At 38.2% G+C, this 16728-nt stretch overlaps 1 protein-coding gene across 3 annotated transcripts in view; it reads right to left on the bottom strand.

Moving 5' to 3' along the window:
• Window positions 1-7430: 7430 nt before the first annotated feature.
• Window positions 7431-16728, bottom strand: part of XRN1 (5'-3' exoribonuclease 1) — a 105801-nt gene continuing 96503 nt past the window's right edge. For all 3 annotated transcript variants that reach the window (XM_079922486.1, XM_079922484.1, XM_079922485.1), the window contains 5 exons: window positions 16189-16302; window positions 15992-16094; window positions 13670-13708; window positions 13148-13308; window positions 7431-12665 (listed from right to left, as the gene is read on the bottom strand). In XM_079922486.1, coding sequence (XP_079778612.1) covers window positions 12366-12665; window positions 13148-13308; window positions 13670-13708; window positions 15992-16094; window positions 16189-16302 — 717 coding nt within the window. In that variant the 3' untranslated portion in view covers window positions 7431-12365. The remainder of the gene's footprint in view (window positions 12666-13147; window positions 13309-13669; window positions 13709-15991; window positions 16095-16188; window positions 16303-16728) is intronic.

Raw genomic sequence — 16728 nt, 5'->3', positions numbered from 1 at the left:
AAGTTACATTATTTGGGGCTTCCCTGGCGGCGCAGTGGTTGGGAGTCCACCTGCCGATGCAGGGGACGTGGGTTTGCGCCCCGGTCCGGGAAGATCCCACATGCCGCGGAGCGGCTGGGCCCGTGAGCCATGGCCGCTGAGCCTGTGCGTCCGGAGCCTGTGCTCCGCAACAGTGAGAGGACTGCGTACAGGAAAAAAAAAAAAAGTTACATTATTTGAGGGAATTCCATGGTGGTTCAGTGGTTAGGACTATGTGCTTTCACTGCTGAGGGTACGGGTTCAATCCTTGGTTGGGGAACTAAGATCCCACAAGCTGCACAGTGTGGCCAAAAACAAAAAAAAAGTGTTACATTATTTGAGACTTTTACGTTAGAAAATGTCTTTATTATATCCTAATATTTTATCAATACTTCGGTTGAGTATAGAATTGTATGTTAGAAATTATTTCCTTTCAGTATTTTGAAGACTTTGCTTCATTATTCTCTAGGTTCTGGCACTACCTTAAGAGATGTCTTAAATCATTATTACTCCTAACCCTTTGTATGTGATTTTTTTTTCTTGAAAGCTTTCAAGAGCTTCTTTGCCTCAGTATCCTGAAGTGCCATGATGATGGACCCTAGCATATGTTCATTCATTGCTGGGTAGTTGAGGAAAATTTCAATCTGAGGTGGTTGCCAGGGGTTGAAATTGAAGAATTTCTAGTTAATGAGCATAAAGGGTTTTTTTTTTAATGATTTTTTCCAATTTTTTTAAAAAAAAATTACTTATTTTATTTATTTTTTTGCTGTGTTGAGTCTTCATTGCTGAGCACGGGCTTTCTCTAGTTGTGGCGAGCGGGGGCTACTCTTCGTTGCGGTGCATGGGCTTCTCATTGCAGTGGCTTCTCTTGTTGCAGAGCACGGGCTCTAGGCACGCGGGCTCAGTAGTTGTGGCTCGTGGGCTGTAGAACACAGGCTCAGTAGCTGTGGCGCACGGGCTTAGCTGCTCCGCAGCATGTGGGATCTTCCCGGACCAAACCTGTGTCCCCCGCATTGGCAGGTGGATTCTTAACCACTGCGCCACCAGGGAAGTCCCGAGCATAAAGTTTTAAGTTCTACATGAATTCAGTTTACGGGAATAAATTCTAGAGATTTGCTGTACAATATTGCATCTACAGTCAACAGTATTGTGCTCTATATTTAAAATCTTGTAAAGAGGGTAGACCTCATGTTGTGTTCTTACCACAATAAAAAACTTAAAAAATGCCTTTCTCACAACACTGTGGTGAGAGTTAAATGGCAGAATGCTATAAAGCACTTGGTCTGTAAACAGTACTTACTATTGTTGTTCTTATGGACTGGAGTCTACAAGCAGGAAAAAAAGAGGACCATGTCAATAGGCTAAGCTTGAGAAGAAGAGAACCTACATTAAGGTAAGGTAACCATGAGGATGGAGAGAAGAGGGCAGATATAGGAGGTGACATTGCACCACGACAAGCGAAGTGCGTGTGGTGGGTGAAGAAAAGGAGGAATCAAAGATGACTCATGCAGTTGTGACCTCTATTATTAGCAATAAATGTAGAAATATCACATGATGGCATTTCAGGCCAAAATGATGACTTCCTTCACTTAGTGGTGATAAGGAAGTGTCATTGGGAAATTATCATCTGACAACCCCAGAGACACTGGTTAAGACTTCACTGGTGTTTGATTAAGCTATTGAGATGGGGAAAGTTGTTTGCGTGTGTTGAACTCAGGAAGCATTTATCTAGCAATGGTGAACTACAGCTTAAAGAAGAAAAGCAAAGATCACAAAAGCTGCATTAATAGTTTATCTCATAGGGACTTCCCTGGTGGTCCAGTGGGTAAGACACCGCTCTCCCAGTGCAGGGGGCTGGGGTTCGATCCCTGGTTGGGGAACGAGATCCTGCATGCATGCCGCAACTAAGACAGGGGGCAGCCTAAGTAAATAAATAAATAAATAATGTTTTCTACTTAAAAAGAAAAAAAAAATTGTCTCATAGTTTATCCTGCAACGTGTGCAGACCTGGCGGTTTTAGCTCCCAGACTCCTTGCTATGGACACCCTCGTTTGTCTGATACTGCTCATTTGAGCTTTGCATTGTATTCTCAGTCAAGCCCCCTTATGAGGACTCTCTGATATCACCCTGTAATGTTTTTTTTCTTTCTGGGGGAGAAATAGATGAAATCAGTGAGCTGTGACTAATATCTATTGTGCTTAATCAAGCGTCTGTGTGCTCATTCCCCAGAAGAGAAATATACATTATTTTGCAGCAAAGGAAGAGAGCAAAATTCCCTGTCTAAAGTCCCTCTTTGGCTGGAAATCATGTCAGCTTACTTTTAAATGTTCTGATTAAAAAGAGAAAAAGAAAACTGACCTTGAGGGTCCTGAATTAGGTAGCGGCCTTGTGTGATAAATACACAGTCACCTCTATGTGAAGGGAATAAAGTCTGTATGCTGGCTGAGTCCTGGCTTCTCTTCTCCTTCCTCTGGAGTCCTTCCCTGGAAGCCTGGGTTTCCTGACAGTGCCCAGCCCATAGCAGGCCTTCAACTAATACTTGTGGAACAATATCAAAGCATCTCCTTCAAGCAGTATAGGAAGTTTTCCCTTCTGCACTGCCAGCTCCACTAAATCTATCCTTGGTCCCTGCTGGCACTCCCTCCACTAATTTCTTGCCCTCTGCCAGAAAGTTCACCTCTTCTGGTGCCATATCACCCCTTGCATTCCTTGAGGAACACTTCTGCCTCAGCTATGTGTGGGGATACCACAATGGCCTGTTAGTACATGTCACAGGCCCAATAACCCGAGTCACAGGGGTGGGAATATACTCCTGGAATAAACCTAACTCAAGAATCCCTACAGACAAAACTGCAACCAGAATGCTGTATGCCCGTTAAGTTTTGCTGCAAATAGGCAAAGCCAGCTTTAAGATAATGCTCTGTTTTAAAAAACGTTGATTCATTCATTCACTCTTGGCCACATTCCTTAAAAAAATATCTGCTATGGAGGGACACAAAACCTGGCAAGTTTGTACTTAGAGATCTGTACTGTCTTTACAACCTGCCCCACTGTACTGCACAGTAAGGATCTTGACCACAAATTTCCTCATGTCAAATGAAATAAAGATAGACTTACTGTCATAAATGGTCATTCCTGACCTCCTGGTGCTGCAAACAGTTGTCTCTCTCAGGGCTGTTTCTCCAGAGGTTTGAGTTGGATAGGGGAAGACCTGGATCCATTTGGGGAAGCTATCGACCATGATGGTTTCCTTGAAGTCAGTCTGGATTCTTGATGGAGCTCTTGGGGCCGCCCTCCCGAAAAGGAGGGACCCAGGATAGTTTGCTTTGGCAGGCTGATATGTAATCCATTCTCTTACAGTCTTTTCAAACCTTAAGTACAATTCTAGGCCATTTTGAGTGATTCCTTCAGTCAAATCGTCTTGGATGTCCTGCAGGATAGGTAGTTTTTCCATAAAAGACATCCTTTCCAGGATAGAGAATTCTGCTGACATCTAACAAACTGGGTTCCACAGGTAGTTTGACCACTGCTCCCCGCGCATCCAGTTAGGTGTCATATGAGTCATTTGACAACCTGAGCAGAGCTGATAGCTCAATGAGGTGCTTCAGGGAGCTCTGCTAATGTGGTTGGATGGATATGTAATAAAGCAAGTATAGTAAATATGTTAACGGTAGAATCTAGGTATTGGGTATATGCATGCTCATTGTATAATATTTGCTATTAGAAAATTTTCATAATGAAATGTTGGAAAAAAGAAAAAAATTCCCTCAAAGTGTCTGGTGCTGTCAGTGGTGATCAGCTGAGATCTTCATCACTACCTCTTACTCTGCCAGGTGTTCAGAGAAGCAGGTGGGCCTAGGAAGGGGAACAGCATGAGTGGCAGAGCAGGCCAAGTCTCAGAGATACTTGCTGAGGGAAACAGGCAAGTTTCAGAATGATGCCTAAAGCATGACGCCATTTATGTAAAATAGAAAAGCAATTATAAGTAGTTGTATGTGCAGATAGGGTGGCATCAAAAAAGGCTAGAAGGACACACACCACATGCTCACAACAATTACTTCTAGAAGGTGGTCCAAAGATTTTACTCTTACCTGCCATACTTTCAAAATTTGTAGGCAATGCAGCCATATGTTGCCTAAATAATTAGAAATTAATTTCAAAAGAGAAAGTAAACTAGAACATGGGTTTGGGGATGCAACAGATCTCTTCTGAATTCCAATTCAGCTGCATATTGTATCTTTGGGCAAGTTAGCCATTTTTGTGTCTTACTTTCCTTATTTGTGAAATGAGTTAATACTATTTTATATTACTGTTGTTTTGAAGATTGAAAGTGTTATATAAAGTGGATGGTACCTAGCAGATAGCCCGTAAGTGGTAACTATTATTATCACTGAGCCTGGAGCACAAACCTTCAGTGCTATATTCATAGAGACATAATTAATGATGTGGCTTGTGCCTGTGAACAATACAAATTGCCCTGCAACCGACATAGTGGAGAAATTCCCAGGCTTGGCCATAACACAAGGGATATCTCCATCAGTTTGTGCTCAGTTGTCTTTTGTAGAACATAATGTACTAACATAATGAGCAAAGAGTACCTACTGTCATTCAGGATTTTGTGATTGAGGCTAGCTCTGACTCCATGTGATACATTCTTGGTAAGAAATGGGAGTTTGTGGGACTCCCCTGGTGGTCCAGTGGGTAAGACTCTGTGCTCCCAATGCAAGGGGCCTGGGTTCGATCCCTGGTCAGGGAATTAGATCCCACATGCATGCCACAACCAAGAGTCTGCATGCTGCAACTAAGTCCACACACTGCAACTAAAAGATCCCGCGTGCCGCAACTAAGACCCAGTGCAGCCAAAATAAATATTAAAAAAAAGAAATAGTTTTTGCTTCTGCTATCCACGAATATAGTTGCAGAAGTCATGTTTGTTTGACATTCTAGGAAGTGTCATCAGGCTGAGAGAGACTTCTTGGAAAGAGCTCATATTTCTTAGATACTAAAGTCAGCAGGTCATACACGGGAGGATGTGGGAGAACGTGATTGTCCTCAGGAAGGCTTGGATCTATTGTGTTGCTTCCAGACCAGCTACACCATGAATTACAATATGCCAGAGAGAATCTCTGGTAAAATATTAATGGGTCAGCCTGAGAGGGTGATGCTGGAACTCTGATTCCACATTTCTTGTTTCTCTTTGACATTCAACATACTGAATATAGGAGCTTCTAAGAGTTAGTGCAGCTACATCATTCTTACTTGGATGACTGAAACAGCTTTCTGTTTGTGTATGATTTCCACTCTCTCTAATCAATTCTCTGCAATGCCACCAGTTTTCATTTTGAGAGCCAATAACCCCTACTTAATTAAAATCATGTAATAGCTCCTATGAGAATAGCTTTTAGGGGTATCTTCACATCCTGATCTTTCTTGCTCCGAAGAACATCGCTCCACATGAATGGGCCTTGGCAGCCATGTTTGTGTTAGTTGATGTTAATTGCTTACATGGAGGTGGACACCTGATACAAACTTAGCCCATCTGGAATGGAGATGGAGAGATGCTAGTCCGAGGCTGGTTGCTAGAACTAAAGCAATGTACAAAGGGAATATGGAAGGCTTGAGTGATAAACAGAAAGGCAGAGATAAGACTGGAGAAGTTAGGTATCTATGTTTCTGACAGCTTTCTTGCTCTTGGCCCAAGCCCCTTTGAAGCTCAGCCGTGTTTCTGCTTTTGGATTCTAGGTGGTTTCTGTACATCCTGGACTACGAGAGAAGTCCCTGCAGGCCTTCTTTTATGTATGAACTATGAGGACTGACTGCCAGTCCAGAATATGGTTGTTTCTTAAGAGCCTACCTTTGATAGGTCCAAATTTCCTCATCAACCCACAGTCCAGCAGGGGTGGCCCCTCAAGGTGACCTGTCCCCCACCCCCAAATATAGATGTCGGAGCAAAGACCTGATCTACAGAGAGTCACAGACACTATAGAGCCCACGGCCCCATGGAGAGGAGACAGAGAGTGAATTGGAAGGTGACACCTCGACTAAGGTTCAGTTCCTGAGAAGCCTGCTTGGATTCTCTGAGATAGCCCCATATTCTTACAGCAAATTTCCTTTTCTTAAGCTAGCTTGAGTGGGTTTTGGTTTGTTTAGTTTTGATTTTCAAGTAAAAAAACTGACACCAAGGTTGGGGGAGCCCAGTGATGCTACAGAGTTGGGGTAGACAGGGGTGGTTACTGTGGGGGGCTGGCGGTCTGGGGGATGAAGTGGAAAAGCAGCTGGCGATGTCTCCACTGGTGATCCCAGGCCTCGTGCCTTCTGCTGGATGAAGGTGGCCCAACACCGTATCAGAATGTGACCACTCCTTGGGGTCTTGAGTAAAAGTACAACAGTAGAGACAGACTCAGGTTGAAGGGGCAGAGCTGGAAGCAGATTTAGTAGGTAGAGATTGTCTTCCCTCTTTAACCCTTTCTTTCCAACTCCTTCCCACCCCTACCATAGAGAGATTTTGGTAATACGCATAATAATGCATTGGAGTTATATTGTGAGACATGGCCAATTAGCAAGATGTTAGTATTGTAGGTTCCCCAGTCTTATGAGTAAGAATTAAAGCCTCTTCCAACATGGCTCTGTAAGAACCTTCCCCTTGGTAGAAAAGATAGAGGGGATCAATGGCAGGGAAAAGGAAGAACAGAAAGAGAAAAGTCTCCCAGATGCCTAAGAGAGGCATGGGGACTCTGCATGAACTGAATACTGGAGAGGGACTCAGTGGGAAAAGCATAGAGGTATTTGGCACCATACAGGACTCTGTGTGTTTGGGTACATGTGACAAATCCTTATTTACTAACATCTGTAATATACCTGCTATGTACCCAGTGCTTTAAACATATTAACCATACAAGGGGTGTTGTTTTCTTCCTTTAGGAGATGAAGAAACTGAGGCGTAGGTATTACATAACTTGCCAGTCCTAAAATGAGAATGATTTATTTACAATTAGAAGTAGAGGTAGGATCTGAACAGTGGCCAACAGAATCTATAGTCCAACTTTCTCCACCAATCGTGCTGTTTAGTTTATGCTAACTGACATAGTTTCAAAATACCAATATAAAAGGATATGGAGTTTGGGACTTCCCTTGTGGTCCAGTGGGTGAGAATCCGCCTTCCAACGCAAGGGATGCAGGTTTGATCCCCGGATGGGGAACTGAGATCCCACATGCTGCAGTGCAACTAAGCCTGTGCGCCACAACTACCGAGACTGCATGCTCTGGAGCCTGCGTGCCACAACTAGAGAGAAGCCTGCACGCTGCAACTAGAGAAGCCTGTGCACTGCAACAAAAGATCCCACATGCCTCAACGAAGATCCCACGTGCTGCAACTAAGACCCGACACAGCCAAATAAGTAAATAAATACTTTTTATAAAAACTTGCTAAAAAAAGGATATGAGGTTTAAGTGAATACTGTAATGTTTCTGCTTTTAATATCACTGCAAACATACAAGAACAAACAACTTATGAAATCATTCTCAAAGGTTTAATTAAAATCCATATATCATTTAACATGTATAGATGTTTAAACTCTTTCAGTGATTCATATATTTTAAAATCCTTTTGCACATTTTGAGGCTAACTTCATGCTAGAAATCTACAAATGTACAGCTTAACACAAAAATACATTCGGAGTCCATTCCAATGCAAGTTTAAAACACTTTAATTGAAGACAATGTAAAGATATTTATAAACCAAAAACTACAAAATGAGCACATAAAAGTCTTCCCTTTTGAACTTTTAATAAAATACTGCTCTGTATAAGATCTAATGAAAAATTCCGGTTACTTATAAAATACTTATGTGAGGAAAGAAAGGAATTAAGATATATATATGTATGAGTTATACTTACTTACATTGTTTAAAAGAACAAAACTTTGCAACACTCTGATGATATAGTACACTATCTATTACTCATATATCAAAATAGATGAAAACACTCAAAGAAGCAACTGGGTGCAGGCAAAAGAAAATGTATGACACTTCAGGCAAAAAAAAGCCCCCAAGCTCCAAAACAAACAAAAAAGTCCTTTAACTGTAAGGGAAAGAAAGGAATAAGAGAACTTAAAGCAAACTGAGGACCAAATTCTCATTCTTTATGAGAAAACAGTATGAGGATTTGGCTCAAATTACTAAAACATCTACAGAAATTTAATTATTTGGCCTGGGCAATTTAATAGTATACCAATTGCTGAAATAATAGCAATAGGTGTACTGTTGAAAAAAAATTAATTTTTACAGGTTTAACTACGTAAAACTTTATCTGTTGGAAACCAGAGTCTCCATCATGAATTGCACTTGAGATGGCTGAATGCGATTGAGCAAGGCATTACTGCTGGTTCACTCTCTCTCTCTCTCTCTCTCTCTCTCTCTCTCTCTCACACACACACACACACACACACACACACACACACACACACACACACACACAGAGCAGCTATGGATTGGTGATATTCTTAACTATGAAAACTATTTTATACCTGTCTTTTTCTCTCCTTCTAAACAAAGGATAAGTGGTGCTGGAGTTAAGTCAGTGAAACTTCCACCTGCCCCCATTCTGTCTGTCTCGCCGCTGTCTCATACTGCTCCCTGGCAGAAGATGGAGTCGTCTGATGGAAATCTGAACCAGCTCTGTCTGAAACACATTCATTTCTGGAATTTTAAGCATTATCCTAACTAGGAAAGGAAGCTCCTGCAAAAAAACACTGTTTCACTGACAAAACTTATGAAATAAGAACACTGCCAGTTTGAGTTCTATATCACTGTCTCTAAAAAAAATAAGGGAATTTCTGTGATTCATTTCTTTTTAAAGGTTGAGAATGTCTGTCATGGTCATTTCTCTCCAATAAATTAATTCTCCTCCACAGTAAAAACACAATTTGGAAGCCAGATGGTACTAAGAAATATAGCAAACTCAAAAAGCTGGGAGATTGTACACAGTTGCTTTAAAAAAGAGGCTCTGGACAATGAGATGAAGCATATTACAATGAACTTCAAAGGACAGCTGGACAGTCCTAGCTATCTTAAAGGTAAAAATTAGACAACCACTATGAAAATGTATGATTTATTAATACAAATAAAACAGATGATTTAAAAGTGAGTGAATACTAGTATGTATAAAATAGATAACTAATAAGAACCTGCTGTATAGCACAGGGAACTCTACTTCACTTTGCTGTACAGTAGAAACGAACACAACGTTGTAAAACAACTATACTCCAATTAAAAAAAAAAATCATAAAAAAATGAGTGAATAAAAAAGACCCTGCAACTTATCTATTTCCTTGAGCTAGAAAGATATAGTCTAAAAATGCAGTGTTGGATGGGTCTTATTTAACTGTTTCCTTCTTCCAACTGCCTCCCTCTCTGACCCCTCCCCCCAAAACCTAGATTAGTTTGAAAAATATCAGTCTAAAACCAAAGCAAGTACCTGATTATAGAAAAGGAAATAAAAAACAAAAAACCTGCATCAGGAGTTTTTCATCTCTCCCACCAACAGGAAAAAAAGATCTCCTTATCTTTTTAGTTCTAAAAGAACTACTTATCCCTCTGAAAAGCAAGGAAAGTCTTAAACTGAAACCAAGATACAGAGGTGAAATTAATTTTTCAGGCAACTGAGTCTCAGACGTTTAAGACGTGAGTCTACATGATGTTTCAGTCAATTAATACAGTCTATCTGTAAAATTATAAAGCTCAGGTAATGTAGGAAATGGTGAAAAGGAACAATGAGACTGAAGGACCAATCTTCAAAATTCACTTAATTTGCTCAAAAAAAAAAAAAGAAAAAAAACTTTATTGAACAAAGATATTTAGAAATAATGTTTCAGCGAGGAGAAGAAGGTTTAAATAGATTTAACTGCTCTTAGTACGTGGAAACATGAAGTATTTTGGGGAATCTGATCCTCTGTGCCCTGTACAGCCCATGGTTTCCACAGAAAGGCCACAACAGACTCAACAGTTGAATGGGCGTATTTCTAAACTTCGGGGTATTCTGAGTCTGCACCATCCAAAAAAGGAAAAACTGTAAGTTTCCCAGTCTATTAGTGGATCTAGTCTCCTCAAGATTGTCATGAGAGATTAAAAACAGTCTCTGCCTCTTACATCCTCCCCAGAGAGGGCACATCTACTGCTCTCAGGTCCACATTTAGAATAGGTGTACAAGGTGAAGAGAACATAGATGAATGCCTGACACTATCTAGTCATTATGGAGCTCTCTCCCATTTTAATCTCTCTTTAGTCTTGACTTTTAGAATAATACATTTTTTAAAATGAGAAGAAAGAATGAAAAGAAAACACTTTTACTGCCTATCCACCTAGAATTGTCAGCTTGCTTTGCTTGAATACTGAGGAAACATCCGTATATGGGTTCAGCGGCACTGTGCTTACCGAAATTTCTCTTGGAGTTTTCAGAAGACGGCACGTGCTCCTTCTTCTGGGCTTTAAAAAAGATGTGGGCTGTACATTGTTTATAGAGTGGTCACAGAGCAATGATGAGTGAGGCAATTCTTGAATGCTGGAGTTTGTAAAGTTACATAAGGTGAAAAATATTATACACTTTAAAGTAGTAAGAGGTTGACATAATCTTACCGTCACAATTTAACTTTTTTGTATTGTATGCCCCAAACAGATGTTCCCTTAAAAAAAAAAAAAAGGTCGTGAGACAATAAGGACAAACACTGAGAATTACTTGAGCCTCATTACTCAAGATCCCATTACAGAGAAACAAATATTCCCCCAAAAAGAAATTCTGGGAACCAATGAACATCTGAATCTAGGAAAATTAATAGAAAATAAAATCACAGAAACTCACATGACTGTGATAAATGACAGATAATGAACATTTATCTCTTACACTAAAGGCACGACTAATATACAAATATCCTATTAACATTTAGAGAAACTCTAACATTTAGCAGTTAGAGAAAGAAATCCATTTAATTCAGTACTAGCATTTTTAAAAACAAACAAAGACTCATAGCAGAGTTTTCAATGAGCCAAATGAAACTAAATATAATCATAATCAGTTCCATACAAAGATTGTTGTTCGTACTTTTAAAAAAGTATGATAACTTACTTCCTTAAAAATACAAGCATATCACAAAAATGAAAGCACAAACATATATATAAAAACTCAGGCCCTGGTACCACTGAGACATTTTCATAAACTCTAAAATAATTTCAACAGCTACAGCTTGAACAATACACACCCACACGTGACATGCAAAGACAAAACGCCAGAGTCCCTGGGCAGTTCAGCATAAAGCTAAAAATATGGAACGAGAATGAGACGGGCACTTGTCATATAAATAATGTACAGTATACACTGATGGTGCCTGTGCACACCTTGTTATTTTTAAAAAATTTAGAATTTCATCAGTTCCAGGAAGCACTACACATGGACCAACAACGGAGCTCTCATGTATGTTTAAGTAAGCAGGTAAAAAGCTATACAAATTGATAACACAATTTATTTTAATTAACATGATTAATATTTTGTACTTTATTCTATTAGAAGATTAATTTGTAATCATTATACCCTGCAGATTTTGAAACTTAATTTTATTAGAAATTACTAATGCTGGTTCTTGAATAATCTAAAAAATTGTAATTATTTACTCAAATCTAGATTGCTATTTATAATTCTAAGCAGTTAAATGAAATATTCTGATCAGTATTCTGAAGTTGCTTTGGTACAAAATTGAGAATAAAGCAAAACTGGCAGCACCACCACAAGTGTGATCACTTCACAACAGGTCCAAAGGACCCTCAGATATAATAAAACCTAAGTTAAAATACCGATAAATAAGAGCCATTCTCCTGACACTTCTGTTACATCATTAAAAAGAGAAATAAAATCCACATTCAGTAAATTATACTTGAGGCCCAATTTTCATGCTCCATTTAATTATCCCTCAATGATAGTGTAAAAAATGTTTATAATTATTGCAATATGATGTCTAATTCATAGTTTAGGATGCTTCTAATGATGAGGCCAATGATTAGAGTGGTACATCTGAATGCTTAGTCCGTTGATATTATTTTAAAACAAGGTTGAATTTAGTCTTTTTTTACAGCTTTATTGAGGTATAATTGATGTAAAACAAATTGCACATACTTAAGATGCACAATTTGATGTATAGTCTTTTAAATAGCATGAAAAGTGCCTGACAACTAAAAATTTAAAAAATTTTAATTGAAATATATTGTTTTAAAATAGTACACTGTAATTTTTTATGAGACACAGATATGGATTTATAAAAAGGTGGGAGGAAAGGAATGAAATTAACTTAATTCCAAGTACAATTTATTCAGAAGGTTTAGAAACTCCAAAATTGACAGCCAGTTTTCTTGATTTTCTTCTTGAGGAGCTTGGTGTTGATTTATGGTGAGACATACTATGGCCTGGGGAGGCAGCTTCAACTTGAAAAGGAGACGCAAGTTGAGTAATCTGAGGGGACTTGAAGGAAGCTGATAAACTCTCCTGTGGAATCACTTTGGTGACATCAGAAGATGCTGACTGGCTAGTCTGAAGTAGGGTGGCTTGACAACTCTGGGCATCCTTGTTCTCAAAATTCTTTTTGTTTGCAACCCTTTTTTTAGTTACCTTTGAGGAATAAAAGCATCATTAATTAACAATGTAGACCAAAAAAGCTAGTGTCAGAAAATACCATAAACCATGCTGCTAATACTTGTCAATCACTGCTGACTTGTGACTTCCACTTATAACCTCCAAACCAGACTTTAGAAATTCAAGGAATATGGTTACAAATAAAATATTTAAAAATTATCCATAACTTAAATATAAAGAAAATTGATATTCCTGATTTTAAATCCCTTTGTTCTAGAAAAGGATGTTATTACTTGTTGCAATTATTATTATCTATTAGAACACAAACTCAGATAGCAGGGAACAGGTCAGACTGGTCACCACTGGTCAAAATATATTCTCAGTACCCAGACCAGTACTGAATGGACCTCTAGTTGGCACTGAATAATTACTGAATAAACAAAATTTTATCAATGGTCTTTGAGCAGTGAGAAACTAATTCTGTTAAAAAAATATAATAATTCTCTTTCAGGTCTCACCTGTAGAGGTATGAACTGATTGTGCACACCAGCTGGCATTCCTCCAGCCATGGGCATGGTCCCAGCATATGAAGTATGATGGAAGGGCTTCCCAGGAACTGGCACTGGTGGTGCCCATGGCATTGAGCCAAAGAGATGAGATGATGAGGGCATTATATTAGCTGTTAAAAATTATGGAAAAGCTGTTTTAGTAAAATGGTATCATAAAAGCCTTGAAATTTAAGACCTCCTTCTGCTACCCTTTTTTGGCTTTTTTTGCTTTGGCAAAGGGCACATACACTTAACTTCTGATTACCCTTGCTTACAATGTTCAACCTCAGGAGCCCCTTAAGGACTGTGAATCATCTACAGAAGTCAGCTTATCATTATGCTGTCTGGCCTACGAAGGCCAATAGTACCATATACTGATATAAGCTTTAGGAATATTTGTAATAATATTTTAAAAAATAATAAAAGGGTCATGAAACTGTCCCTTGGGGGAGAAAAGCCAGGGCACAAAGAGAGAAATCTTAAGAATCTCACCTGCCCCCAATGCTAAGTTGCTTCCATAGTGATCCCAGCCTACAAAAAAACCAAAAAAGCTTAAGTCTTGAAATCTGATCACTTTCATATAACAGTAGAATCTTTCTCCCTATTCTAATATTTGTAATTCAAGAATTTTTAAAAAATTTACATTTTCTTATTAAAAGCACATTGAATCAGTGGTTCCCAAGACTGATTTGTGTATCTGAATCACATAGGGAGCTTATGAAATACAGATTCCTGGGCAAGGCTCCAGACCTAGTACATCAGACTCTGAGAGGCCCAGTAATCTGTATTGTTAATAAGCTCCACAGGTGATTCTTCCACAGTCAGCACCAGTGCAACATTTGGGAACTACTGCATTAAACAATGACAATTGAGACACCAGCACATTGCCACCAAAGAAGGTATGTACTGTGCTCAAACCTTCTTTTTAAAGAGATAAAAAGGCAGCCAGAATTATAAGACAGTATAGCTTAACTAAAACTCAGCTACTTAAAAAATGTTTGGATCAGGAGAGAAGAATCATAATATATTTCAATGTTATGAATTACACATGTAAAAATTCCAGGATAAAGAACAGTCTTAATACGAAACACACTAGTAAGATTTAGAAAGTTATGTGCAAGTTTGGTGGCAGTTATAAGACTAAGAAGACCTATTTAAAAGATGCTATAGTAATCTTATGCATAGGTCAACTCAACCATTTCCCAAAATCACTGTCCTAAATATAAAATGTATTTTTCTCCATTGGGACCCTTTCATACCGTAAAGTGGAAATCTATAAAATAACTTTAAAATCTTAATCTGATGCATAAGTTGTTTTCTCCTGATTAACATTCAAATCTCATGGCTTTTATATCATATATTATTATTGGAACACTGGAGAGCACAAAACCAAAAGAACTCCAATTAAACTTTAAAATTCTTGGTAGGTATGAATACACTAATAAACATGATATAATAATGAACGTAAACATAATAATCAACATTAAAAAGGTAAAATATCAAGCTATAAAATATCAATAATAAATGGGAAAACAATCATTTCTTTTAGATAATATATTCTCATAAGACAAATCCTTTTTGAGAGAAGCTTGTGGGTAGACCTTTAGGTAACCTGCATGAACTAATTACTTAAAATTAATTGATATATAGTTGCTGGATTCATTTTTGCAAGTGAAAAAGTAGTTAAATTAGATTTTCCAGGTTATAGTGGACTTACTACCTTGAGCTATATGAAAACTTCAGATCCACTGTGTCATAAAGATTTTATGCCTACACATTGTTTATACAGGCAAAGGAACGCCAGTGTAGTACAGTAACAAAACTGTGGGCTTTGTAATTAGATATATTTGCTTTTGAATGCTACTACTGCTACTTAGTAACTTATGACCTTAGACAAATTGCATTTTTAAACAAATCAAAGTAAAGATAATTATACACATACATATTGTAATAAAAAGGGTTTTCAACATAATATAGCAGTCATCCGGTCCATCCCAGGTTTAACTGTTTTAGCTGTTTATTTCCAAACTGTTCAATAATTTGCTTATACTGCTAGTTGATTTTTCAATTTTAGGCATTTTTAGACTTCCTGTTATGATAGATCAAAATTCAGTTCTTTCATACCACCCCTCACTACTTACCCTGTCCTCCCAATGTAAGTATATTACAATGTTTGTTTAAAATTATAAAGTGTTTATGATATGTGACTGTATAAATATTATTACTGCAAAGCCAAGTAGGGTACTCTGATTATGTTTCTTTTTTTTTGTAAAACTTAAAAAAAAAATTCTTTTAAGAGTAATTATCTTTTAAAAGCTCTTTAGTCTTCTATGTACCTATCCTTAATGTGAGAGAATATTAAGAAACATACATAGAGTAAGCTCAAAATCCCCTCCGCTCTTCATTTCCCTCATCACCAAGGGCAGTTTCTTTCAAATCCACAGCTTCTTATTCCCTTCATCTCTGTTTTTTCTTCCCACACCTCCCCCAACTCCCTACAACCAACCCCCGCCCCCCCCATCCCTGTGTTTTTGATGTCTACCTTAAACCCAAACTCATGCGTTGGCAGGTACTGGGCTGCCCAAAACGGAGAACAGTCCTACTCTATCTAGCCACACTAGAGACTGTAGGAGGGCAAATGGTATTTTTAGATGAACCTGCAGACTCTGGTTTCAGGCTTACTTCTCACAACTCCTTAAATTACCTAAGCATTTAGGTAATTTTTTTTGTTTCCTCAAAATGATGCTTCTTAAAAGAACTTTCCAAAAACAATATAATTCAATAACTAATATTGAAAAGAGCAAAATACCTTACCAGTAGGTTGGGGAAAAACTGGAGGAATGGTTCCAGGTGGTACAGCAGGAGGATAACTTGGAAATATTGGTGGAGGCAAAGGGAAATTCACTCCTAAGGAGCCCTATGGAAGTATTTAAAAGTTATAAAACAATGCAACAAAAACATCCAGAGGGATTAATTAAAGAGTTAGTAGAGAATTCATGGACAGTTCTCACCAATTGTTGTAAAGCAAAAAGTGCAGCTTTTTCCTTGGCTTCATTTTCAGAATGGCACTGTGGCCCATGTACCAGTAAGCCGTTAGATAATTTTACCTGGCAAACTGTCATTGTCTAAAAAAAAGAACATGAATGGTTATGAAGTTATCTGTCCAGGAAGTCGACCTCCTCCTCCAAAGCTTAGTTTAAACAAATGGAATAATTTCATCTAACATTTTGTAAAAAAAAAATTTAAGAATTCAAAAAGGGACTATCAGCTTAAGTTCTGGTTTATGATGCAAAAACTACAATTGTTGCCTTATCTTTCAATGTTTACAAAGTTAAAATGATTTCTAAGCTAGCTGAAGGACCAACCATCATAATGTAAATGAAAGCCAGCAAAACTTTTTTCTTTATATCTCGGATCAGGAAACTAGGTTTTCTACTTGTTTTGTATGTAAGATTTTATTGGAACACAGCCAAGCCCACTCTTATGTATCACCTATGGCTGTTTTCATACTGGAATTGTAGAGGTGAGTAGTTGTGACAGAGACGATATGG

The sequence above is a fragment of the Stenella coeruleoalba genome (assembly GCF_951394435.1).
Source record: "Stenella coeruleoalba genome assembly, chromosome: 5".
Classification (NCBI taxonomy): domain Eukaryota; kingdom Metazoa; phylum Chordata; class Mammalia; order Artiodactyla; family Delphinidae; genus Stenella; species Stenella coeruleoalba.
The sequence above is the reverse complement of the archived record's forward strand: the minus strand, read 5'-3'. Positions and strand labels throughout refer to the sequence as shown.